The 27,989-nt window shown below is 38.3% G+C and overlaps 1 protein-coding gene across 2 annotated transcripts in view; it reads left to right on the top strand.

The window, feature by feature from the left end:
* olfm1b (olfactomedin 1b) overlaps positions 1 to 27,989 on the top strand; it is a 95,618-nt gene that overhangs the window by 21,366 nt on the left and 46,263 nt on the right. For both annotated transcript variants that reach the window (XM_061908009.1, XM_061908008.1), the window contains 3 exons: positions 6,882 to 7,031; positions 7,117 to 7,272; positions 12,627 to 12,846. In XM_061908009.1, coding sequence (XP_061763993.1) covers positions 6,882 to 7,031; positions 7,117 to 7,272; positions 12,627 to 12,846 — 526 coding nt within the window. The remainder of the gene's footprint in view (positions 1 to 6,881; positions 7,032 to 7,116; positions 7,273 to 12,626; positions 12,847 to 27,989) is intronic.

The following is a 27,989-nucleotide window of genomic DNA, read 5'->3' as shown; positions in this document are numbered from 1 at the left end:
GAAACCACACCACCTTTGCCGTGCTCACCCTTTAGAGCACGGCTGTAATTTCCCGGCACTAAAACCATCAAGTTTGGTGGTTGATTCTTTGCAGGGAGCGAGAAGAGAAAGTACACAAATGAAGAAATGTTGGATAAAACAGGAAAAGTCAAGAGAGCCGTGGCAGTTTTTCGATATTTTTTAAAGGCCTACTGAAGCCCACTACTATCGAGAACGCAGTCCGATAGTTTATATCAGGGACGTGCACATGATTATAGTGGGGCAGGGGCTCAAGTCAGAAAAGGGCAGGGCATTTTTTTTGGTCCTTTACACAATATGGAAATCAATGTAAAATTAAATTTGCTAATAGGAAGCTAACTACTTAGCTGTGTGTCCTTTGCAGGTAAAAGCGATTGCCAATTCTTTTGTGTCAACAAATTATTGTCATAATGAGTTAATTCCCATTATCATAGGCTTGGAAGACAGGAAAAGCAAAAAAAACACTGGTTTATTATTAGGCTATTTATTGTTAAAGATAAACACTTTAATATTGAACATTGAACAGTGCAACATGAACTTTGAAAAAAAAAATACAAAAATAAATACCCAGATGGAAAAAACTTCAATGTGAAAATCTGTCCTTCGTCCCTTAACTCGATGAAAACACCATCAAGTTGTAAGTGAATTATATTTTTGAAGTGAATTATATTTATATAGCGCTTTTTCTCTAGTGACTCAGAGCGCTTTACATAGTGAAACCCAATATCTAAGTTACATTCAAACCAGTGTGGGTGACACTGGGAGCAGGTGGGTAAAGTGTCTTGCCCAAGGACACAATGGCAGTGACTAGGATGGCGGAAGCGGGAATCGAACTCGCAACCCTCAAGTTGCTGGCACGGCCACTCTACCAACCGAGCTAAACCGCCCTAACTTATGGTCTTTCTCACTTAACGCTCAGACTAAACAACTGAAACGCAATACAACTTTATATCTAAACCTCTACTGTGAGAGAAATGTGAACCGCCGTAAACACTGTGCATTTTATTTTGAAAATCAACCCGGTGTTTTATTTTGTATTTTGTACACTACTTCCTGTCCCGCACGATCCACTCTGCTCTGTGCCGTGCTCAATTGATGCGCTGTGCTCCGACGTCCGGCAAAAACAGAAGCTGACACATTGAATAATAGAATAATACAGCGTTTTTCTGAAATATTACCCATAATAGATGCTGAATAAGTGGACGGCGACTAGACCATAACTCACAGGTTCAAGTTGGCTCTTTCTCCTCTCACTTACTTTCTCTCTCTCTCTCTCTCTCTCTCTCTCTCTCTCTCTCTCTCTCTCTCTCTCTCTTTGGCGGAAGCGGCAGGCTCAAACAACCCGGTATTACAAGAAAACGTGGAGTTTTTGTACTGTTTTTTTTTCACATCCCTAACAGGAATTTATGAATGTTGTTTAAAGAAAAAAAACAACAACACAAAAACACACACAGGCAGAGGGCACTTTTTAAGACGAGACAAAAAAGGGCAGGAGCTCAAGCACCCGTAGGGCCCTGTGTGTGCACGTGCCAGATTTATATATCAATGATGAAATATTAACATTGCAACACATGCCAATACGGCCGGTTTAGTTTACTAAATTGCAATTTTAAATTTCGCGCAAAGTATCCTGTTGAAGACGTCGCGGAATGATGACACGTGCGCGTGGCGTCACGGATTGTAGCGGACATGTTGTTCCAGCCCCGATCCCAGCTTTAAGTCGTTTGCTTTAATCGCATAATTACACAGTATTCTGGACATCTGTGTTGCTGAATCTTTTGCAATTTGTTCAATTAATAATGGAGACGTCAAAGAAGAAAGATGCTGGTGTATTGCGGCTGCCTTTAGCAACACAAACACAGCCGGTGTTTCTCTGTTTACATTCCTGAAGGTGAGGCTTTACTATGGAACAGAGCGGTCAAGCGAACATGGTTCCCTACCACATGTCAAACGGCAGGTTTCGGTGAGAAAATTGTAGTAATAAGTCGGCTCTTACCGGAGACATGAGCAGATAGCTTGGGTCGTTCCTCGTGCACCTGTCAAAGAGGCAGCTGCCTCCTTTGACCGGCTTCCCCCGAACGTGTATGAGGGGGAAAAAAAGCTCAGCCTGGCCCCAACGGCTGCCTTCGCTTTACCTCGTCGAGAAACGTGGCTTCCCTTAGAGACACTGGCGGTCACCACACCCGTGGTCACACTCCTCCGACTTTCAAGTACCATATAATCTCACTAAAACACTAGTAACACAATAAGCAGATAAGGGATTTTCCAGAATTATCCTAGTAAATGTGTCTTTTTTTTTTTTTTGTCCTGTCCAGCTTTTCAGGCAAATCATATAGTTTATGTTGATGCCCATATCGGCTGTTCAGATTTACTTTACAAAAGAGAAGTGTAGGATACTTCTCTTGTTGCCTTATTTGAATTTGACTTTATTAAATGTATTTATATTATCATTTGGTGCAGCTGGGCCGGAGCAAGAGGGGATAGAGAGAAAAGAAAAGGAAGACAGGGGGGGAAATTGTGGGGATAAGTGGGGGATTAGACAGAGAGACAAAAACAACAACAGCAAACACAACAACAGCGATCATTTCAAAAGATCGTGTTTCGAAGAGGGTCCCTTGCGAAGGGCAGAGATGGGCATCGCCACCACCCGTCGACTGGTGCTGAAAAAAGGTGCGGGGCCGAGCATCAGGTTGTACTAAAACACTAATAACACAATAAGCAGATAAGGGATTTTCCAGAATTATCCTAGTAAATGTGTCTAATAACATCTGAATCGCTCCCACTGCCCTCGCCTTTTTTTCTTTTTCCTTCACTCTAACTTTCCTCATCCACGGATATTTCATCCTTGCTCCAATTTATGGGGAAATCGTCGCTTTCTCGGTCCGAATCGCTCTCGCTGCTGGTGGCTATGATTATAAACAATGTGAAGATGTGAGGATCCATACAACCCGTGACGTCACGCGCACATCGTCTGCTACTTCCGGTACAGGCAAGGCTTTTTTATTAGCGACCAAAAGTTGCGATCTTTTTCGTCGATGTTCTCTACTAAATCCTTTCAGCAAAAATATGGCAATATCGCGAAATGATCAAGTATGACACATAGAATGGACCGGCTATCCCCGTTTAGATAAGAACATCTCATTTCAGTAGGCCTTTAAAACGGACCAAGGCATTTGTAATCATTGAAACCACACGGCTGTAACTTCCTGGCCCTAAAACCATGGCGGTTGATTCTTCGCATGGAACGAGAAGAGAAAGTAAAAAAATGGGGAAAAAAATGTTGGATAAAAGAGGAAAAGTCACCTGGACAGTATGGCAGTTTTTTTTTTCCATTTACAGACCAATGTGGTCTGTAAATGATGCAAGGCCGGTAATATCACAAGTTAGCTCGGGCTTACCCTTTAGAGCACAGCCCTAACTCACAGTTTTTCACTTACATTTTCACACTATTTTCTTACACTTTATCAAGCATTTCTTACATTGTTAAAGGCCTATTGAGATTAGATTTTCTTATTTAAACGGGGATAGCAGGTCCATTCTATGTGTCATACTTGATCATTTCGCGATATTGCCATATTTTTGCTGAAAGGATTAATTAGAGAACATCCACGATAAAGTTCGCAACTTTCGGTGCTAAGAGAAAAGCCCTGCCTCTACCGGAAGTCGCAGACGATGATGTCACAAGTGTGGGGGCTCATCACATATTCACATTGATTTTAATGGGAGCCTCCAGCAAAAAGTGCTATTCGGACCGAGAAAACGACAATTTCCCCATTAATTTGAGCGAGGATGAAAGATTCGTGTTTGAGGATATTGATAGAGACGGACTAGAAAAAGAAAAATGATAGAAAAAAAAACGCAATTTCATTAGGACGGATTCCGATGTTTTTAGACGCATTTACTGGGATAATTCTGGGAAATCCCTTATCCTTCTATTGTGTTGCTAGCGTTTTAGTGAGTTTAATAGTACCTGATAGTCGGAAGGGTGTCTCCACGGGTGTCTTGACGCCAATGTCTCAGGGGAGTCGACGGCAGCTATGGACGGCACAAGCTCCGCTTTTCTCCGGTAAGGACTGACTTTTTAACCACAATTTTCTCACCGGAACCTGCTGGTTGATATTTGGTAGGGATCCATGTTTGCTCTGATCCATAGGAAAGTTTCACCTTCAGGAAATTTAAACAAGGAATCACCATGTGTTTGTGTGGCTAAAGGCTAAAGCTTCCCAACTCCATCTTTCTATTGTGACTTCTCCAATATTAATTGAAAAAACCTGCAAAAGATTCAGAAACACAGATGTCCAAAATACTGTGTAATTATGCCGTTAAAGCAGACGACTTTTAGCTGTGTGTGTGTGCAGCGCTCATATTTCCTTAAAACCCGTGACGTCTTGCGTAGACGTCATCATTACACGACGTTTTCAAGACGAAACTCCCGGGAAATGTAAAATTGTAATTTAGTAAACTAAAAAGGCCGTATTGGCATGTGTTGCAATGTTAATATTTCATCATTGATATATAAACTATCAGACTGTGTGGTCGGTAGTAGTGGCTTTCAGTAGGCCTTTAAATGTTTTCCATGCTTGTGTGGACGTGTTTCCTTTCTGCCTTGACGGCTGAGTGGATTATAATCGGAGGAAAAGCTACATTTGAAATAGGGCTGGGCGATATTGCCTTTTATTAATATCGTGATATTTTTAGGCCATGCCACGATACACAAAATATATCTCCATATTTTGCCTTAGCCTCAAATGAACACTTGATGCATATAATCACAGCAGTATGATGATTCTATGTGTCTACTTTAAAACATTCTTCTTCATACTGCATTAATACAGTATATACTCATTTTAAACTTTCATGCAGAGTGGGAAATCACAACTAAAAGTGTATTTATTAAACAGTTATTAAGCAGTGGCACAAACATTCATGTCATTTCCCCCCAAAAAAGTGCAAGATTGTCAGAGATATTTTAAAACAAGCTATGAGAGCACTTTTGTGCATGATGTCACTAAGATGACATATCAAAACAACACAAAATTAAAGTGCACTTTTTGTACTGAACCCCTGTATGATAGTTGAAAACAAATAAAGTGCACTTTTGTGCATGATGTCACACAAGATATTACAATAACTGTCAAATAAAAATGAGCTGCATAATAGGAAATCAAATAGTGTATGTCCTTCGCTTTGTGGTAGGTTCCTGCAGACGTTATCTCCTTTTGTTGACTATTTTTTTCATACGGTGTTGATGTGGAAATGGTTGCATTGACATTTTGTTGGTGTGGCACCGAACGGAGATGTTGACATGCGGGAGTTTCAAGCACTCTTCATTCTCTAGCGCAGTGGTTCTTAACCTGGGTTCGATTGAACCCTAGGGGTTCGGTGAGTCGGCCTCCGCCTCGGAGGTCAAGACACACCCGACTCATCTTGTAAATAAAAACTTCCCCCTATCGGCGTATGAGGATACCCCCGAACAATGTTCCTTCTAATTTTCCATCTGATTTGCAGGTGTGTTATTTGTTGAGATTTCATGCACTGTGTTGGTTTTGTTCTTTGAACAAGGTGATGTTCATGCATGGTTCATTTTGTGCACCAGTAAAAAAACAAAAAAACAACGTATAACTTTAAATATTTCACTCAAGAAGGGTTCGGTTAATGCACATTAGAAACTGGTGGGGTTTGGTACCTCCAACAAGGTACCAAACTTTTCAAATGATGCTACATTAGCAGTGCTGCTACTTTTTGTAGCAACGCTTTTGCTGCATACCTGACATATTACGGTTGTCTGTTCAACATCTTCCCGCTTGAAGCCAAACCACCGCCTGGGAGTTAATTCTTCCTTCATTTGTTACCAGATTCGCACCTTCATTCTCTCGTATTACCACTCGCACCGCTCCGTTAGCACCACAGCTAATATTAGCATGCCACTACCTCTCTGTGTTGCGAGGGCATGTACATATGTAAGAAGGTGCGCTTGTTTTATGTCTCTGTGAGAAGGAGAGACAAGAAAGAGTGAGGAATGTCAAGCTTGGACATGGATTGTGTGTGCTCCTTCGACGCAGCGGGATTACAGGACGAGCCAGGCGTGAATTAAGGTACATGTTTGTCTTTATTAATACTCAAAATACAAAAAAAAAGGCAAACCAAGGACGCGCTCTGTGGCGGATAAAAATCTATACTATACTTAAAACAAAAACAGCACAATGGCAATACTATCTACAAACAAACAAAAGATACTATCAAAGACATAAATACAAACAAAAACTTACTTGGCGTGGATGAATCGAAAAGCATGGCATGAGGAATGTAAGGCAATGAAAGTTAGAACGGCATGGGTAATGAAAGTTGATGTTCCCAGACTGATAGACAGAAAGAAATGGACTTAAATAGTGGCTGTGAATAATTAGGAACAGGTGCGGGACTGAGGACATGGGCGTGACTAGGAGGGCAAGGTGAAAAGCAATGAGTTGTCATGGTAACAAAAACAACATGAAATCAGATTTACAAACGTGACAAGGAACACCTGTAGTGTATACTCGAATATCTCGATAGTCATTTTCTATATCGCACAGAGACAAACCCGCGATGTATCGAGTACATCGATGTATCGCCCAGCCCTAATTTGAAAGATAAAAATATACTTTTAATATGTTTTCCTCCTGGATTGTAGCTGAGATAGGCGCCAGCGCCCCCCGCGACTCCGAAAGGGTTTAAGCGGTAGAAAATGGATGGATGGATGGATGTTTTCCTCCTGGTCCTTGGTCCCAAAAAAAAAAGACGGATAAAAAACACGGGGTTTCGTTAAAACCGCGGTCGTCTGTTAGTTGCCCGACTAACTCATCCCCGCCTTTCTGCGCCCTCAGGTGCTGCCGGCAAACCCGGAAGAGTCGTGGCAGGTGTACAGTTCTGGCCAGGATGGCGAGGGCAGGTGCGTGTGCACCGTGGTGGCGCCCCAGCAGTCCATGTGCTCCAGGGACGCCCGCACCAAACAACTGAGGCAGCTGCTGGAGAAGGTACTCAAAACCTTTTTAAATAAAAAAAAAAAAAGATAGGTAGGCTGTATTTAAACATGTCTATATGCCTGTCCCAAACCGGAAGGTCCAGAACATGACCCAGTCCATCCAGGTGCTGGACCAGCGAACCCAGAGAGAGCTCCAGTATGTGGAGAAGATGGAGGTCCAGCTCCGTGGCCTGCAGACCAAGTTCAGGCAGGTGGAGGAAAACCACATGCAGAACACCGCCAAGCAATACAAGGTAAAACAAAAACCCCATGCCCATGTGACACCCTCATACCCATCTAGTCACTTCCATCCACTCCAATTCGGTCTTTGTCAGACATTAAAAGTGCAATCTGATCATGCCAGCACTTTGGGGTCCACAGTCTAAACCAGCAGATCGACATAACTGATCATTTTGTAACACATACACGTTTTTTCTCCCACTGAACACAGCATACCCTTGTTTACTCGATCAATCCATCCACACAGTTAGTTTTTGCCTCATACCTCACTTAAAGTGAGAATGTGTGAAGACCTGATGAGTCCGTAAGAAAAATAGATGATACAGTATTATTCGGTGACTGTTTGAGCACACTGCAGCTTGTCCTAGATAAATGAACCCGCTCCTTAATGCTTCAGTCACATGCAGGGTTCTCACAGGAAGGAGGCAAAAATGCAACCACACCCACTGTAAATATGCCCTTCCCAGAAAGAGGGAAATTACTGCCAAAATTCCCCGCACACCAAAAGGTTTTTACTCACTCAAGTGTAAGAACAATTTTCTTCAATTAACAAAAAAATTGGCAAGATAAACTTTAATTTTTTTTGCAAATAAAAAATATTTTGCAAGTATAAAATCTATTTTTTTAATTAAAAAATAATTTGCAAGTTAAAAAACAATGTTATGCATATAAATACATTTTGCAAGTATAAAAACTATTTATTTCAATTTTTAAAAAATCATTCGCAAATATAAAAGCAACTTCATGCAAATAAAAAATATTTTGCAAGTATAAAAAATGTTTTTTTTAATTAAAAAAATCATTCACAAGTATAAAAACAATGTTATGCGTATAAAAGAACGTTTTGAAAGTATAAGAACAGTTTACTTCAATTAAAAAAAGATTTGCAAGTATAAAACCATTTTTTTGCACATTAAAATATATTGCAAATATAAAAACTTTTTTTTTAATTAAAAAATCATTCGCAACTATAAAAACAATTTTATGCATATAAATACATTTTGCAAGTAAAAAAACTATTTATTTCAATTTTTAAAAAATCATTCGCAAATATAAAAGCAACTTCATGCAAATGAAAAATATTTTGCAGGTATAAAAAATGTTTTTTTAATTAAAAAAATCATTCACAAGTATAAAAACAATGTTATGCGTATAAAAAAACGTTTTGAAAGTATAAGAACAGTTTACTTCAATTAAAAAAAGATTTGCAAGTATAAAAGCATTTTCTTGCACATCAAAATATATTGCAAATATAAAAACAGTTTTTTTTAATTAAAAAATCATTCGCAACTATAAAAACAATTTTATGCATATAAATAAATTTTGCAAGTATAAAAACTATTTACTTCAATTAAAAAAAATCAAACAAATATGTATATATATATATATATATATATATATATATATATAGTTTTTTTTTTTTCTTGGCCTGATGTGGTATCGTGGCTTGTGCAGCCCTTTGAGACACTCGTGATTTGGGGTTACATAAATATACTTTGATTGATTGACTTACGTTGAAAAACTATTTTGTGCAAGTAAAAAAAGATTCGCACACAAAAATATTATTCAATTAAAAGAACGATTAAAAATAATTTTCTTAAATTAAAAACAATTCGCAAATAGAAAATTGTTTTGATAAGAAAACGATTCGCAAGTATACAAACTATTTTGTGTAATTAAAAAAACGATTTGCAAGTATAAAAGCAATTTTATGCAAATACAAATACATTTCGCAAGTATAAAAACTATTTTCCACAAATAGAAAAAAAATGATTTGCAGATATAAAAATATTTTTCAATTAAAAGAAAGATTTGCAAGTTTAAACATTTTTTTTTCAACTCAAACATTTTGCAAGTATAAAAAACAATTTTGTGCAAGTAAAAAAATATTTAATTCCAAAAATAATCAAAAACTATTTTTTTTTAATTATAAATGATAAATAAATGGGTTGTACTTGTATAGCGCTTTTCTACCTTCAAGGTACTCAAAGCGCTTTGACACTACTTCCACATTTACCCATTCACACACACATTCACACACTGATGGAGGGAGCTGCCATGCAAGGCGCCAACCAGCACCCATCAGGAGCAAGGGTGAAGTGTCTTGCTCAGGACACAACGGACGTGACGAGGTTGGTACTAGGTGGGAATTGAACCAGGGACGCTCGGGTTGTGCACGGCCGCAAATACATACAAAAAATGGTATTAATTGAAAAACGATTTGCAAGTATAAAACCAATTTTGTTCAGTAAAAAAGCAATTTGCAAGTATAAAAATAATTTTATGCAAATACAAAAAAAATTGTAAATATAAAAACTATTTTTTTCAATTAAAGAATAATTTGCAAGTATAAAAACAATCTATAAGTAATGAAAGATTTGCACATATAAAATTTTTTTACTTAAAAGAACAATTAAAAAATATTTTCTTAAAAGAAAAACAATTCACAAATATAAAAAAAAAATTTCATTAAAAAACGATTTGCAAGTATAAAAATATTATTCAATTAAAAGAAAGATTTGCAAGTTTAAAAAAAATGTTTTTCATTATAAAAAACAATTCACCAGTATAAAAAATCTTTTCAATTAAATAAACATTGTGCAAGTATAAAAAATGTTTTGTGGAGTAAAAAAAGATTTACACTTTTAAAAATATTATTCAATTAAAAGAATGATCAAAAACAATTTTCCTAAATGGAAAAAAAAAAATCGCAAATGTACAATTTTTTTATTAACAATTCGCAAATATAAAAACAATTTTCTTAAAAAATAACCCGACTTGCCCATATAAAAAATATTATTCAATCAAAAAAATTATTCGCAAGTATAAAAACAACTTTTTCAATTTAATAAATATTTCTCAAGTTTGTAAACAATTTTTTGCAAGCAAAAAAATGTGCACTTATAAAAAGATTATTCAATTCAAAGAACAATTAAAAACAATTTTCTTAAATAAAAACAGTTCGCAAAAATGGATGGATGGATGAATAAAAAAATGTTGATTATAAAAACGATTTGCAAGTATAATTTTTTTTTTGTAATAAAAAAAAATATTCACAAGTACAAAAGCAAATTTATGCAAATACAAACATTTTTTGCAAATATACTTTTTTTTCCACAAGTAAAAAACAATTCACCCGTATAAAAAAATTAATTCAATTAAAAGAAAGATTTGCAAGTTTAAAAACATTTTTCTTTCATTAGAAAAAACGATTCGCAAGTATAACATTTTTTTCAATGAAATAAACATTTCCCTGGTATAAAAAAAATTTGGTGGAGTAAAAAAAGATTTACACATATAAAAATATTATTCAATTAAAAGAATGATCAGAAACTATTTTCCTAAATGAAAAAAAAATCGCAAATATACAATTTTTTTATTTAATTAATTGACAATTTGCAAATATAAAAACAATTTTCTTCAAAAATAACCCGACTTGCCCGCATAAAAAATATTATTCAATCAAAAAAATGATTCGCAAGTATAAAAACAACTTTATCAATTAAATAAACATTTTTCAAGTATGTAAACAATTTTGTGCAAGCAAAAAAAAATTGCTCTCATAAAATTATTATTCATTTCAAAGAACGATTAAAAACAATTCGCAAAAATGGATGGATGGATGAATAAAAAAATGTTGATTATAAAAACAATTTGCAAGTATATATATTTTTTCTTGAAATTAAAAATTTGTATTTACAAGCACAAAAGTAAATTTATGCAAATACATTTTTTTTTTGCAAATATATATATTTTTTTCCACAAGTAAAAACAATTCACCTGTATAAAAAAAATATTCAATTAAAAGAAAGATTTGCAAGTTTAAAATCATTTTTCTTTCATTAGAAAAAACGATTTGCAAGTATACATTTTTTTTCAATAAAATAAAAATTTCTCTAGTATAAAAATGAATGAATACAAATGTTTTTATTATAAAAACGATTTGCAAGTCTAATTTTTTTTTTCTTGAAATAAAAAAAAATATCTATGCAAATACAACATTTTTTGCAAATATACTTTTTTTTCCACAAGTAAAAAACATTTCACCCGTATAAAAACATTATTCAATTAAAAGGAAGATTTGGAAGTTTAAAAACTTTTTTTTCAATTCAATAAACGATTCGCAAGTGTAAAAGTACTTTTTTTATACTTTTTTTGCTTGTGAATTGTTCTTTTAATTGAAAAAAAAAAAGTTTTATACTTACAAATAATTTTTTTAATCGAATAACATTTTATAACTTTGCGAATCTCTTTACTCGCATGATTTTTGCGACCATTTTTGTCAGTTTGTGGAGTTTTTCGGGCGGTACGTTCACTCCATGGACTCGCCATCACCCCCAGGGGACCGGGGCGGTACTGCACGATTAGATTGGCCCGGTGCTAGCCTGTTCAGATGCTTCCAAACCATTTGTAACGTCGTCATTTCCCATTTTTGTGTCACCAAATAAGTTTCTCACACATGCATGGAAAAAAACAAAGTACCTCATGCTACAAATGGTGCATGCGTGTATATTACCTGCGCCGAATCCTGTGCGTTTTTTTTTGTTTGTTTGTCTGCAAGCCAGGTTAGCAAGCCAAAATCAACAGCCTGTCGTTTTTTTTTTGTTTGTTTGTTTTGCTTGCAGGGCTAACTTTAAGACATGTAAAGAAAGAGAGAGACAGAAAGAAAGATTCAGATTCCTCCCTTTCCCGCACCCGAACCCGACCGGGCCAGAGTGCTGGGAGCTTTTTGAGCGCCATACACGTCTTTTTTTTTTTTTTTTTTTAACCTTTAGCGCCATTAAGAGGGAGCCCACCACTGATCTCTTCCTGCATGTAACCTCACAAGTTTGATTTCCCAGTGTGAAAACCCCCGAATTATTGTTGTTATCAATTCTACTTTTTTGTTGGCTTCTGTCTATGCATCTTTGGATACTGGACAAAATCTACATGTTTTAAAAAATAAAAAAAAAGGAACTTTAAAAATAAATAAATAAAAAGTTACAGTGGTCCAATTCCAGCCAGGTTGTTGTGTGTGACATGTTCAAGCATGTAACCTTTACTACCATCTTGCATTTTAAAAAAAGACCATGACCAATAAAGAGCTTTCCCAATTCTTGCTTTTTTTGTCGTTTTTTTTTTTCTTGAAACGGACCAACCGGGACCTGCTCTTCGCGCGCCACCGGAGAGAGAAAAACGACCGGGTTTGTGCACACACACACACACATTAACACACACTAACACACACACAAGGGCTCGTAGTGGCAGGTCAGAGTGAGCGTAGTCAGGATCAGACAGGTTTATTTATTTATTTTTTTGGTTTACTTTCCTTTTCTTTTGCGCACAACCGTCACCTGACACTCAACCGGGCTTATTCTAATCCTTTCAGGCCATAAAGGCGAAAATGGAGGAGATTAGACCGTTGATACCGGTGTTGGTGGAGTACAAGGCCGATGCCAAATTGGTATTGCAGTTTAAGGAGGAGGTCCAGAATCTGACGTCGGTTCTAAGCGAACTCCAGGAGGAGATGGGCGCCTATGACTACGAGGAGCTCCACAGCCGAGTGTCAAATCTCGAGGAGAGGCTGCGAGCGTGCATGCAAAAATTAGGTAGGCACAGACGACGCAGACACGCCCATGCACGGGACTGAGAGGGGGGGGGTTCAGGCACAGGCGGGCTTTGATGGTGCGTTCAGGGGCACGACACGTACTTCATGCTAGAGCAGGGGTCACCAAGCTTTTTGAAAGCAAGAGCCACTTCTTGGGTACTGATTAATGCAAAGGGCTACCAGTTTGATACACACTTCAATAAATTGCCAGAAATAGCCAATTTGCTCAATTTACCTTTAATAAATAGATCTATAAGTATATATATAAAAAATGGGTATTTCCGTCTGTCATTCCGTCGTACATTTTTTTTCCTTTTACGGAAGGTTTTTTGTAGAGAATATATGATGAAAAAAACACTTAATTGGATGGTTTAAAGGAGGAGAAAACATGAAAAAAATGAAAATACAATTTTGAAACATATTTTATCTTCAATTTCGACTATTTAAAATTCAAAATGCAACCGAAAAAAGAAGGGAAAAATGAGCTAATTAGAATCTTTTTGGAAAAATTTAAAAAAGTCATTACTAATTTTTCCTGATTAAGATTAATTTTAGAATAGGTTAAAATTCAATCTGCATTTTGTTAGAGTATATAACAAATTGGACCTAGCTATATTTCTAACAAAGACAAATCATTATTTCTTCCAGATCTTCCAGAATAAATTTTTTTAAAGAAATTCAAAAGACTTTGAAATAGGATTTAAATTTGATTCTAAAGATTTTCTAGATTTGCCAGAATATTTTTTATTTTTATTTTAATCATAATAAGTTTGAAGAAATATTTCACAAATATTCTTCGCCGAAAAAACACAAGCTAAAATAAAGAATTATATTAAAATGTATTTATTATTCTTTACAATAAAAAAGTAAAAATTTACTTGAACATTGATTTAAATTGTCAGGAAAGAAGAGGAAGGAATTTAAAAGGTATATGTGTTTAAAAATCCTAAAATCATTCTTAAGGTGGTATTTTTTCTCTAAAATTGTCTTTCTGAAAGTTATAAGAAGCAAAGTAAAAAAATAAATTAATTTATTTAAAAAAGGGAAGAAGAAGTCTTTAAAATATTTTCTTGGATTTTCAAATTCTGTTTGAGTTTTGTCTCTCTTAGAATTAAAAATGTCGAGCAAAGCGAGACCAGCTTGCTAGTAAATACATGAAATAAAAAAAAATAGAGGCAGCTCACTGGTAAGTGCTGATATTTGAGCTATTTTTAGAACAGGCCTGCGGGCGACTCATTTGGTCCTTACGGGCTACCTGGTGCCCGCGGGCACCGCGTTGGTGACCCCTGTTCTAGACTATATAGTCCACTGATAAAGACACCTATGAAGAGCGCACACAGTCACATTTATAGGAAATATACTTTTCTTTGACAAAACATTAAAAAAATTCAACTTAAAGTAAAAAAAACATACCTATTTTTTACATTTTTATGAGAATTTTTGTGGTATTTTTTCACACTGACTTTGCTACAAAAAAATAAATGAATTCACACTAAACTACAACATTTTGATAGGCCTGCTATCTGTGCCCAGGACTAGATGGTGCCGAGTGTCTGAATCCGTAATTTGAAGGTGTAACTGTGCAAAACCAGCCATAGAGCTAGGCTAAAACAGTAGCATGTTTACAAAAAAGATGTTAACACTTAGCACGTGTGCTAACAGTAGCATGCTAACAGTCGGCATGTTTCATATACTAAGTTATATGACTTCATGGTGTATGGCTGGTGAATTACAGTAAAAACGCAGTAAAAAAACGCGGCGGAAATAGAAAAAAAAGTGAGAAAATAGACGAAAAAGTTAGCAAGCCCAAGTTAGCTTGCTAGCAGGCTATTGTTTGCATGCTAACCGTTAACGAGGGCCAGAAACCAAGTTATATGAGTCTGGGCTAAACGGTTGCGAAAGTTAGCATGCTAATGTTAGCACGCTAAGGTTACCATGCTAACAGTGTGTTTGTTTCACATACCAAGTTATATGACTCTATGGTGTTTGGCTGGGTAATTACAGCAAAAAGAGTAAAGTTAGCACACAAAAAAAGTTAGCACTTTAATGTTAGCATGCTAATATTTACATGCTAAAAGTTAAGAAGTGTCACATGCCATGTTATATGACTGTAGTGTAAACGGTTGCAAAGTTTGCCCAAAAAGCTTACATCTTAATGTTAGCATGCTAATGTAATTATGCATACAGTTAGCATGTTTTAAATAACAGGATATAGGGCTGCGTAATTAGACAAAAAAGCGTAACTTTTCCAAAAAAAAAAGTTAGCACTGTGATGTAAGCGTCCTAGCACGCTAACAGTTAACGTGTCACATTTCAAGTTATATGACTCTATGGTGTTTGGCTGGGGAATTACAGTAAAAAGAGTAAAATTAGCACACCAAAAAAGTGAGCACTTTAATGTTAGCATGCTAACATTAACACGCTGAAAGTTAACAAGTGTCACATACCATGTTATATGACTGTAGTGTAAACGGTTGCAAAGTTTGCTCAAAAAGCTAACACGTTAATATTAGCATGCTAATGTAATTATGTGTACAGTTAGCATGTTTTAAGTAATAAATATGACTGTAAGGTATATGCTGATGTAATTAGACAAAAAAACATAAAATAGGCAAACAAAGTTAGTATTTTATTGTTAGCGTGCTAGCATGCGAAAGTTAGCACACTAACAGTTAATAGCTCTCACATACCAAGGTATATAACTAGGGTAAAAGTAGCAAAATTATCTCATGAATCTAGCACTGTCATACTAGCATGCTAAAGTAAACATAGATACAGTTAGCATGTTTTAAATACCAAGTTATATGACTGTAATGTGCATGGCTAGGGAATTAAACAAAAAAGAGCGTAACATTTACAAAAAAAGTTAGCATTGTGATGTAAGCGTCCTAGCACGCTAACAGTTAACATCCGACACATTTAGAGTGACTGCGGAATGACACAAAAAACTGTAATGTCAGCTTAAAAGGTAGCCATGCTAGGGTTAACATACTAGCACACTATCGTTAAGAAGGGCTGAATGGTTGCAAAATTAGCTGAAAAAGTTAGCGTGTTAATGTCATTATGTTAGCTAGCTAAGGTTAGCATGCTAACAGTTATATGACTTTAAGGTGTATGGCTGGGGAATCAAAGTAAGAAGAGTAAAATTAGCACGAAAAAAGTTATCACTTTATTTACCATTAACACACTAAAAGTTAACAAGTGTCACATACCACAAACGGTTGCAAAATTTGCTCAAAAAGCTAAAACATTAATGTTAGCATGCTAGCATGCTAACGTAATTATGCATACAGTTAGCATGTTTTTATTAATATATATGACTGTAAGCTATACGCCTATGTAATTAGACAAAAAAAGCATAAAATAGGCAAAAAAAAATTTTATTTTATTGTTAGCGTGGTAGTATGCTAAAGTTAGCACACTAACAGTTAACAGCTGTCACGTACAAAGTTATTTGATTTTCGGGTAAACGGTACCAAAATTATCTCATAAAGCTAGCATTGTAATTTTAGCATGCTAACCTAAACCTAGATACATTTATCATGTTTTAAATACCAAGTTATATGACTGTAATGTGTATGGCTGGGGAGTTAGCCAAAAAAAGAGTAACATTTACAAAAAAAGTTAACACTGTGATGTTAGCATCCGAGCATGCTAAAATTAGCACGCTAACAGTTAACATGTGTCACATTCCCAGTTACATGACTCTAAGGTGTATGGCTGCAGAATGACACACAAAAGTATATTAGCTGGAAATGTAGCCATGCTAATCTTAGCAGGCTAGCACGCTATTGTTAAGAGGGGCTAAACGATTGCAAAAGTAGCTGAAAAAGTTAGTGTGCTAATGTTAGCATGTTAGCAAGCTATGGTTACCATGCTAACACTTCCTTTGTGTCACATACCAAGTTATATGACTCTATGGTGTATGGCTGGGAAATTACAGTAAAAATAGTAAAATTAGCACACAAAAAAGTTAGCACTTTAATGTTAGCATGCTAACATTAACACGCTGAAAGTTAACTAGTGTCACATTTCAGTTTTATGACTGTAGTGTTTAACGTTGGCATGCTAACATTAACTGAAGAACCCCTTACCAGCACAAACACTATAGATGATTATACTTCCGGTTCAAGACACAAAATAGGAAGTACATTTTCAACCGGCAGCCCCTGCAGGGCGCCACTGCACACCTTTTCAGTCTCTCTGTCGGTGTTCCATGACAACTATTTGTTTAGTGCAAAACACTATGGCCGTTCGCAAAGATAAATCTATAAACTAGCCACACCGTTTTATAAGCCACAAGGTTCAAAGCGTAGCTGGAAACTACAGTAAATTCAAACTATAAGCTGCTTTGTATTAGAAATGGAAACAGCGGAGCATACATGTGCATGTACGAGCCAGTCTGCCCCGCAGCAAAAGGATAGTAAAAAAGGCTAAAAAACTGCTACCACCGATAGGTAAGGAAAGTTGAGACTACCACTCTCATGTTTACCATTTGATTTGGAATTTTTGGGACTTGTGCAGATCGCAAAAACACTAAAACGGGTACCACCGATAGGTAAGGAAAGTTGAGACTACCACTCTCATGTTTACCATTTGGTTTGGAATTTTTAGGACTTGGGCAGACCGCAAAAACACTAAAACGGGTACCACCGATAGGTAAGGAAAGTTGAGACTACCACTCTTATGTTTACCATTTGGTATGGAATTTTTTTGGGACTTGTGCAGATCGTAAAAACACAAAAACGGGTACCACCGATAGGTAAGGAAAGTTGAGACTACCACTCTCATGTTTACCATTTGGTTTGGAATTTTTAGGTTTTGGGCAGATCGCAAAAACACTAAAACGGGTACCACCGATAGGTAAGGAAAGTTGAGACAACCACTCTCATGTTTACCATTTGATTTGGAATTTTTAGGACTTGGGCAGATCACAAAAACACCAAAACGGGTACCACCGATAGGTAAGGAAAGTTGAGACTACCACTCTCATGTTTGACTTGTGCAGATCCCAAAAACACTAAAACGGGTACAACCAATAGGTAAGGAAAGTTGAGACTACCACTCTCATGTTTACCATTTGATTTGGAATTTTTGGGACTTGTGCAGGTCGCAAAAACACTAAAACTGGTACCACCGATATTTAAGGAAAGTTGAGACTACCACTCTCATGTTTACCATTTGATTTGGAATTTTTGGGACTTAGGCTGATCGCAAAAACATAAAAAAGGGTACCACCGATAAGTAAGGAAAGTTGACACTACCACTCTCATGCTTACCATTTGGTTTGGAATTTTTGGGACTTGGGCAGATCGCAAAAACACAAAGACGGCTCCCACCGATAGGGAAGGAAAGTTGAGACTACCACTCTCATGTTTACCATTTGATTTGGAATTTTTGGGACTTGGACAAATCGCAAAAACACAAAAACGGGTACCACCGATAGGTAAGGAAAGTTGAGATTACCACTCTCTTGTTTACCATTTGGTATGTAATTTTTGTGGACTTGTGCAGAGCGCAAAAACGGGTACCACCGATAGGTAAGGAAAGTTGAGACTATCACTCTCATGTTTACCATTTGATTTGGAATTTTTGGGACTTGTGCAGATCGGAAAAACACAAAAACGGGTACCACCGATAGGTAAGGAAAGTTGAGACTAACACTCTCACGTTCACCATTTAGTTTGTAATTTTTAGGACTTGTGCAGACCGCAAAAACACTAAAACTGGTACCACCGATATTTAAGGAAAGTTGAGACTACCACTCTCATGTTTACCATTTGATTTGGAATTTTTGGGACTTAGGCTGATCGCAAAAACATAAAAAAGGGTACCACCGATAAGTAAGGAAAGTTGACACTACCACTCTCATGCTTACCATTTGGTTTGGAATTTTTGGGACTTGGGCAGATCGCAAAAACACAAAGACGGCTCCCACCGATAGGGAAGGAAAGTTGAGACTACCACTCTCATGTTTACCATTTGATTTGGAATTTTTGGGACTTGGACAAATCGCAAAAACACAAAAACGGGTACCACCGATAGGTAAGGAAAGTTGAGATTACCACTCTCTTGTTTACCATTTGGTATGTAATTTTTGTGGACTTGTGCAGAGCGCAAAAACGGGTACCACCGATAGGTAAGGAAAGTTGAGACTATCACTCTCATGTTTACCATTTGATTTGGAATTTTTGGGACTTGTGCAGATCGGAAAAACACAAAAACGGGTACCACCGATAGGTAAGGAAAGTTGAGACTAACACTCTCACGTTCACCATTTAGTTTGTAATTTTTAGGACTTGTGCAGACCGCAAAAACACTAAAACGGGTACCACCGATAGGTAAGGAAAGTTGAGACTACCACTCTCATGTTTACCATATGATTTGGAATTTTTTGGACTTGGGCAGATCGCAAAATCACAAAAACGGGTACCACCGATAGGTAAGGAAAGTTGAGACTACCACTCTCATGTTTACCAATTGATTTGGAATTTTTGGGCCTTGTGTAGATCGCAAAAACACAAAGACGGCTCCCACCGATAGGTAAGGAAAGTTGAGATTACCACTCTCATGTTTACCATTTGATTTAAAATTTTTGGGACTTGGGCAGATCGCAAAAACACTAAAACGGGTACCACCGATAGGTAAGGAAAGTTGAGACTACCACTCTTATGTTTACCATTTGGTTTGAAATTTTTGGGACTCGTGCAGATCACAAAAACTGGTACCACCGATAGGTAAGGAGAGTTGAGACTACCACTCTCATGTTTGACTTGTGCAGATCTCAAAAACACTAAAACGGATACCATCGATAGGTAAGGAAAGTTGAGACTACCACTCTCATGTTTACCATTATGTTTGGAATTTTTGGGACTCGTGCAGATCGCAAAAACACAAAAACTGGTACCACCGATAGGTAAGGGAAGTTGAGACTACCACTCCCATGTTTACCATTTGGTATGGAATTTTTGGGACTTGGGCAGATTGCAAAAACATAAAAACGGGTACCACCGATAGGTAAGGAAAGTTGAGACTACCACTCTTATGTTTACAAGATCAATGTTGGAATGCTCGGATTGAAATTTAATCAATCCGATTAAACGAATGCCACCCATGGAGACCAAGACGATTGGGGGCCCATCTTTGCTGCAGCCTTCCACCGCCTTTGTGACCGTTGTGCAGGCCACTCGGGGCCGTATTTGAGCACGTTGCCAGACGCGCTCCCCATCTCAGCGAAAAACCCTTTCTCTCGCCACAATACAGCGTCCGTGAGCAAACAAAAACCGCGGCAGAGATAATGCGTTCTCATCTCGCAAAGTTCTCTCCTCTTGCCCACGGCCCGCCGACGTTCTCTTCACACCACCGTCGCAACTCCCCGCGCTAATGGATGCACACCCACACTCGATTGAATAAGACACGACTTACGAGAGCAGACGCGTCCATGCTGCAAATCACGGGTTTATTGTGTCCCCGTCTCCGATTACTCACATTGAGGGATGCTTTTCGGGAGACCATCTGAGTGCATTTCGGCGGAAACTAATGCTCTGACCCTCTTACGCTTGCTTAATCTGCAATCATATGCAGTTAGGTTTGGGTTTTGTATGACCTTTGACTGGCGAGTGTCGCCATGATCACCAAATCTAGGGTTTATTGTGTCCCCGTCTCCGATTACTCACATTGAGGGATGCTTTTCGGGAGACCATCTGAGTGCATTTCGGCGGAAACTAATACTCTGACTCTCTTCCGCTTGCTTAATCTGCAATCATATGCAGTTAGGTTTGGGTTTTATATGACCCTTGACTGGCGCGTGTTGGCGTGATCACCAAATTTAGGGTTTATTTTGTCCCCGTCTCCGATTACTCACATTGAGGGATGCTTTTCGGGAGACCATCTGAGTGCATTTCGGCGGAAACTAATGCTCTGACCCTCTCCCGCCTGCTTAATCTGCAATCATATGCAGTTCGGTTTGGGTTTTGTACAACCTTTTACTGGCGCCTGTCGGCGTGATCACCAAATCTAGGGTTTATTGTGTCCCCGTCTCCGGGTACTCAACTTGAGGGATGCTTTTCGGGAGACCATCTGAGTGCATTTTGGCAGAAACTAATGCTCTGACCCTCTCCCGCTTGCTTAATCTGCAATCCTATGAAGTTAGGTTTGGGTTTTGTACAACCATTGACTGGCGCGTGTCGGCGTGATCACCAAATCTAGGGTTTATTGTGTCCCCGTCTCCGATTACTCACATTGAGGGATGCTTTTTGGGAGACCATCTGAGTGCATTTCGGCGGAAACTAATGCTCTGACCCTCTTCCGCTTGCTTAATCTGCAATCATATGCAGTTAGGTTTGGGTTTTGTACAACCTTTGACTGGCGCGTGTCGGCGTGATCACCAAATTTAGGGTTTATTTTGCCCCGTCTCCGATAACTCACATCGAGGGATACTTTTCGGGAGACCATCTGAGTGCATTTCGGCGGAAACTAATACTCTGACTCTCTCCCGCTTGCTTAATCTGCAATCATATGCAGTTAGGTTTGGGTTTTTGTATGACCTTTGACTGGCGCGTGTCGGCGTGATCACCAAATCTAGGGTTTATTGTGTCCCCATCCCCGATTACTCACATTGATGGATGCTTTTCGGGAGACCATCTGAGTGCATTTTGGCGGAAACTAATGCTGTGACCCTCTTCCGCTTGTTTGATCTGCAATCATATGCAGTTAGGTTTGGGTTTTGTATGACCTTTGACTGGCGCGTGTCGGCGTGATCACCAAATTTAGGGTTTATTTTGTCCCTGTCTTCGATTACTCGCATTGAGGGATGCTTTTCGGGAGACCATCTGAGTGCATTTTGGCGGAAAATAATGCTCTGACCCTCTCCCGCTTGCTTAATCTGCAATCCTATGAAGTTAGGTTTGGGTTTTGTATGACCTTTGACTGGCGCGTGTCGGCGTCATCATCAAATCTAGAGTGTGCGTGTGTGTATACTGACAGATCAGAAGGGATAAAAGATGAGGTCACCCAGGCGAGGGCCCCGGCGCAGGCAGAAGCGAGTCTGGCTGTTCCTTTCATGTGCGCACAAAGATGCAGCACTCCTGTTGCCGAGATTTCACTAGTGAAGGTCAATAAGCCGCATTAGCATCAGCAGAACAACAGGGGGATTGATGTGGGGGAGGGTGGGGGGTGGGTGGTCAGAGGGTGTAGGAAAAAGTCAAAAGAAAGAAAGCCAGGGAGAGATTTTCTAGAGCCGGATGCAACAGGAGACGGCGAACGTTGAAGGGGAGACTCGGCGGCGCTGTCCTTCAAGTCCTGCGGCGGAGGCGGGGGTTGGTGGTGGGCGGGAACAATGACCATTCATCAAGGAGGGTGGCGGCTCGCTGGGCAATAATCAAATCGATAAATCACCCCGCCATGGCGTCCCAACAACGCTGGAGGGCTTCGGGGCCCGATCCTAAATGCTGACGAATGGAGCAGAAAGTCCATACCGGCGCACACCCTGCCATTATTCTCCTCGCTTGCCCACGGAAGCACATCAGAGTGCAGCCCTTTCACTACAGGTTAGAACGCCAATAGACATGATCCGTTCCAGGGTTAAACCGTCAACGTTATTGGCAGATTATTTTATTCCAAGACCCTATCTTCATTAAGCCGGATAACTCATTAAATAGTTATTTAGCCTAAGCCCCGTTTCGGGGTAATTGGGTAATTTTGTACACGGGTAAGTGCGCCGTCTATTCCTTGAATCTCCGGCTCTTAGCTTTGTATGGACTCATCGATCGTTTACAAACTTGAGTTCGGAGAGGGAGTGACGTCAGAAAGAACGCGCCAAGGCCAGCTTCATAATAAAGCGGTTTGGTAACTCGGAGCTAACCGCTGGAAATATGGAGGCGAGTCATCCAGACATGCCCGTGTTCCTCCTTCCGTCGGTATAGACACTTGTGGAAATCGCACATGAATACCTCAAGAGAAAGCGATTGCTGCTACTTGGGATACAACACTTCCCAGTCGGCAAGAGAACTTTCCAATTCCCAGGTCAGCTGGGATTCTGCTTACCCAAAAAGTTTGTCCATTTGTCGAAGGAGAGACAACAAGAATGCTGGCTCCCGTGGTAGCGCGTGCTTCGTAACTACCTGGCCGTCGAGGGAAGACTACGCAAAACGGCGAAAGCTTTTGGACTGGCAAAGCAGACTGTGTCATGATCCACGACTTGGATCATGTCATATTCTGGTTTTGGTTATGTTTTGTATTTTGTCTTGTTATGTGACTCCCTTAGTTAACGGTGGCACTTTCTGTTTTATTCCGTTTCTATAGTTACCCATTCGTGTCACCTAACTTGTCTTTCACACGCACCTGATTCTTGATTATCCTTTCTATTCAAACCCGCCTTTGTTTGCCTTTCGTTCTCGGACTCTAGTTTGCTTTACCCGCAACAGGTGACGTGGCATTCCCGCATTGTGGTAAATACTATTTTTGTACTTATTAGCTTCCACGCTATTCCTTTGTTTATTTCCCTAGCTCACATGCTAGCGTTCTTAGTTCCTTCTAGCTCCTATGCTAGTTGTTTGTTTTGTTTGTTAGTGCCTTCGTGCAAGTGTTTTGGTTCCTAGTCTGTTTTATAGTGGGTTAAATAAATCATCATTCCTACCTTCACGCTGTGTTCCATCTACGCTGCACCCACGAGAGAACGCAACCACGTCACGATGCCAGCAAAGCGTCACAGACTGTCAGTTATTGTCCGCCATATATGTCGTGGACTCAACGTCTAGGTCCAGAGTATATAAAGTCACCAAAAAGGAATGGCCAATGAAGGTGAAGGCAAAATAGTGAGAAGTGTCAAGATCCTTGGATGTATTGTAGTAAAATGTTCTTTATTACATTGTTTACTTTCTCATGTCCATTAAATATTTGATCAATTTATGACTGCTCAGGTGTGATTCCCTACTATAGGGCCCCACAACACACTGGATTCCGGTTAACCGGAATACCACAACACTGAATATTGTTTAGATAAGTTAAAATTAATTGAAGAACTTGCACACAAAGCGCTTGCGTACTAGGTCGCGTTAAGCCGGTGGACGGAGGAGGGGAGTGGACAAGGATAAGGTTAGGTGGGATTTACCCTGGATAACCCTAGTGTAGAAGGAGCGTTAATGCGGTCTGAATAAAGAGAGGTGGCTATTTTCCGGACTATGGAGCGCACCGGTATATAAGAGATAGGCACTAAAGTTTAGAAGAAAAAAATAATATTTTATATGTTAGCCACAGAGACATTGTGAAATGAGCTATCTACACTGAAAGATTTTCTAAATGTTTATTGACATACCTTAATTGTTTCGATACGGTGTCTGTAACACAGCAGTAAAACGGCTGATCAAACAAAACAGAAGTCATCACCATGGACCCACGAGCTGCGGAAGCTGGCTCTGCAATCAGCTAAACAGACTCAGTGATTCCACGGTGATGTTTTGGTGAATTTACAAAGTTTATCCAGGGTCATCGGCGATTACTCGAAACGAGTAGGATTGTCCTCCTGTTGGTGGGACTGCCTTCAGGAGAGCGCCTGTGCGCAGAATCTTTTAAAGTGGGGAGACTGGTGCACAGACAGCCACCACACTGTCCTTGGCAAAGAGAAAGCTAGGGTCCAATGGCATGGAGGACGAGACAATTGGGGAACCATCTTTGCTGCAGCCTTCTACTGCCTTTGTGACCATCGTAGAGCTTCTGTGCAACTATCATTCGGCCGTTGAGGTCTTTTACGACGAGGGAAACAAAACAGAAGTCACCGTCATGGAACCACGAGCTGCGGAAGCTGGTTCTGCCATCAGCTAAACAGACTCAGTGACTCCACGGTGATGTTTTGGTGAATTTACGAGACTAAGTTTATCCAGTGTCATCGGCAATTACTCGAAACGAGTAGGATTGTCCTCCTGTTGGTGGGACTGCCAACAGGAGAGCGCCTGTGCGCGGAATCTTTTAAAGTGGGGAGACTGGTGCAGACAGCCACAACACTGTCCTTGGCAAAGAGAAGGCCCAGGGTCCAATGGCATGGAGACCGAGACAATTGGGGGGGACCATCTTTGCTGCAGCCTTCTCCTGCCTTTGTGACCGTCGTGGAGCTTCTATGCAACCATCTTCCGCCCACTCCGCTATTGAGATCTTTTACGACGAGGGAAACAAAACAGAAGTCACCGTCTTGGACCCACGAGCTGCGGAAGCTTGCTCTGCAATCAGCTAAACAGACTCAGTGACTCCACAGTGATGTTTTGGTGAATTTACGAGACTAAGCCGGCTTAGTTTATCCAGGGTCGTCGGCCCGTGCGGCCTGTGCCGTTGAGGTCTTTTACGACGAGGGAAACAAAACCGAATTCACCCTCATGGACCCACGAGCTGCGGAAGCTGCCTCTGCAATCAGCTAAACAGACTCAGTGACTCCACGGTGAAGTTTCGGTGAATTTACGAGACCAGGGTCGTCGGCGATCACTCGAAACGAGTAGGATTGTCCTCCTGTTGGTGGGACTGCCTTCAGGAGAGCACCTGTGCGCAGAATCTTTTAAAGTGGGGAGACTCGGGCACAGACAGCCACAACACTGGCCTTAGGTCCAATGGCATGGAAACCGAGACAATTGGGGGGAACATCTTTGCTGCAGCCTTCTACTGCCTTTTTGACCGTCGTGGAGCTTCTATGCAACCATCGTCCGCCCACTCCGCCGTTGAGGTCTTTTACAACGAGGGAGACGCACAGACTCCAATGTCCGATACAGGGTATATCCCACCTAACCTCACCCTTGTCCACACACACACACACAATGCCACCGTTTAAGACCGACTCACCCTCTCAACTCGACCTAGTACGCATGCGCGCGAAAAAAATGCGCGTTATAATCAGAAAATAAACATTGTGATAAAGAACATTTTACGACAACTGATCTAGGGATCTAGATAACTGATCAGGACACCTCACTCTTTTGCCTTCACCTTCGTTGTCCATTCTGCCTTCGTTTTTGGTGACTTTATATACTCTGGACCTAGACGTTGAGTCCGCCACATACATGGCGGACAATAACTGATACAGTTTTCTTTGCCAGTCCTACTGCGTTCCCCGTCAAAACACCTTCGTCTCATATAAAAACAATCACTGTAAAAGAGCACAGCTTGTTGGTTGAATGTGCACGATTGAATATCTTAATTACTCAGAGAGTAATGTGTTTATATAAGTTTAGATTGGGGTATGTCGTTTCTTAAGAAATACCTTAATGTCTCATGTTTTCATGTTAGCATTACAACCTGTGAGCTGGCACCCGTTAGTCATTGAGTTTGTCAAAAGTGTGGTTATCATTTGCGGTTTTCCGATCATTTTACAGTAAAAGGGTAATACGCACCGTTGGGAGTGTTACCGCGGTTACCAATGCAATTCACTTCAACTCAGAATTCAACCGATTCTGACAGTTTGTATGGTAGGTTCACACAAAGTGAAAAATATGTAATGCAGCAAAAGACATAAAAAAAGTGGAGGAATTTGAGGATATTTTAAATTTGAGGTTCCTTGGTTGTGATCCTGATCCTCAGGACTAACTCCAGGGTGCCATTCCTGATACTCGTGAACTCGTTGAAAAGATTTTGACTGCATGATAGCCTTAAGCTAAGGTTTCACAACATGGAGCTATAATTATAGCTGTAAAAAATGTTATTTTCAAATGTCTTTATTGGGAAGAAGGAAAACTTACTTTTAGGTCAAACAGTCATTTTAAAACAGCGTAACAGAACATGATGCAAGTGAAACATGTATATAAAATTAATAAAAAAAATAACGTAATTATTTCAAACTATATATCAATAAATGTAATGCAGTTTTTAATGTAGTGATGGTGTGGAAAAAAATGATCACAATTATTTTTTTCATATCATCTAATTCGATTAATTATACAGTATACATATATACACAAATATATATACATACATATATACATACGTACGTACGTACGTACATACATTCATACATACGTATATACATATATGAACACATATATAAGTATACATATATATACACATATATACATACACACACGCACACACATATACATATATATATATATATATATATATATATACACACACACATATATATATAAACTGTATGTATACATATACACATATATACATACATACATATATATGCACACATACATATATATAAACTGTATACATACATATACACATATATATATACATACATACATATACATGTATACATACAGTACATATATACATACACATATGTACATAAATGTATATACATACAGCACATACATATACATATATATATATACATACACACATGTACATAAATGTATATACATACAGAACATACATATACATATATATATATACATACACACATACACACACACATATATACATATATATACACATACATATACATATATATATATATGTATATGTATGTGTATATATATGTATATATGTGTGTGTATGTGTGTATATATATATATATATATATGTATATGTATCTGTATATATATGTATATATGTGTGTGTGTATGTGTGTATATATATATATATGTATGTATATGTATGTGCTGTATGTATATACATTTATGTACATATGTGTATGTATATATGTATGTATACATACAGCACATACATATACATATATATATATATATATATACACACATACACACACACATATATACATATATATATACACATACATATACATATATATATATAACATACATATACATATATATATATGTACACATACACACACACATATATACATATATATACACATACATATACATATATATATATATGTATGTGTGCATATATATATGTATGTATGTATATATGTGTATATGTATGTATATACGTATGTATATATACATACATATATATATACATATATACATATATACATATATATATATATATATATATATATATATGTATATATATATATAATATATATATATATATATATATATATATATGTATATATATATATATATATATATATATATATATATATATATATATATATATATATATATATATATATATCAATCAATCAGTGTTTACTCATATAGCCCTAAATCACTAGTGTCTCAAAGGGCTGCACAAACCACTACG

This window comes from Nerophis ophidion, linkage group LG08 (genome assembly GCF_033978795.1).
Source record: "Nerophis ophidion isolate RoL-2023_Sa linkage group LG08, RoL_Noph_v1.0, whole genome shotgun sequence".
NCBI lineage: Eukaryota > Metazoa > Chordata > Actinopteri > Syngnathiformes > Syngnathidae > Nerophis > Nerophis ophidion.
This window is presented reverse-complemented; position numbering and strand designations above follow the sequence as displayed.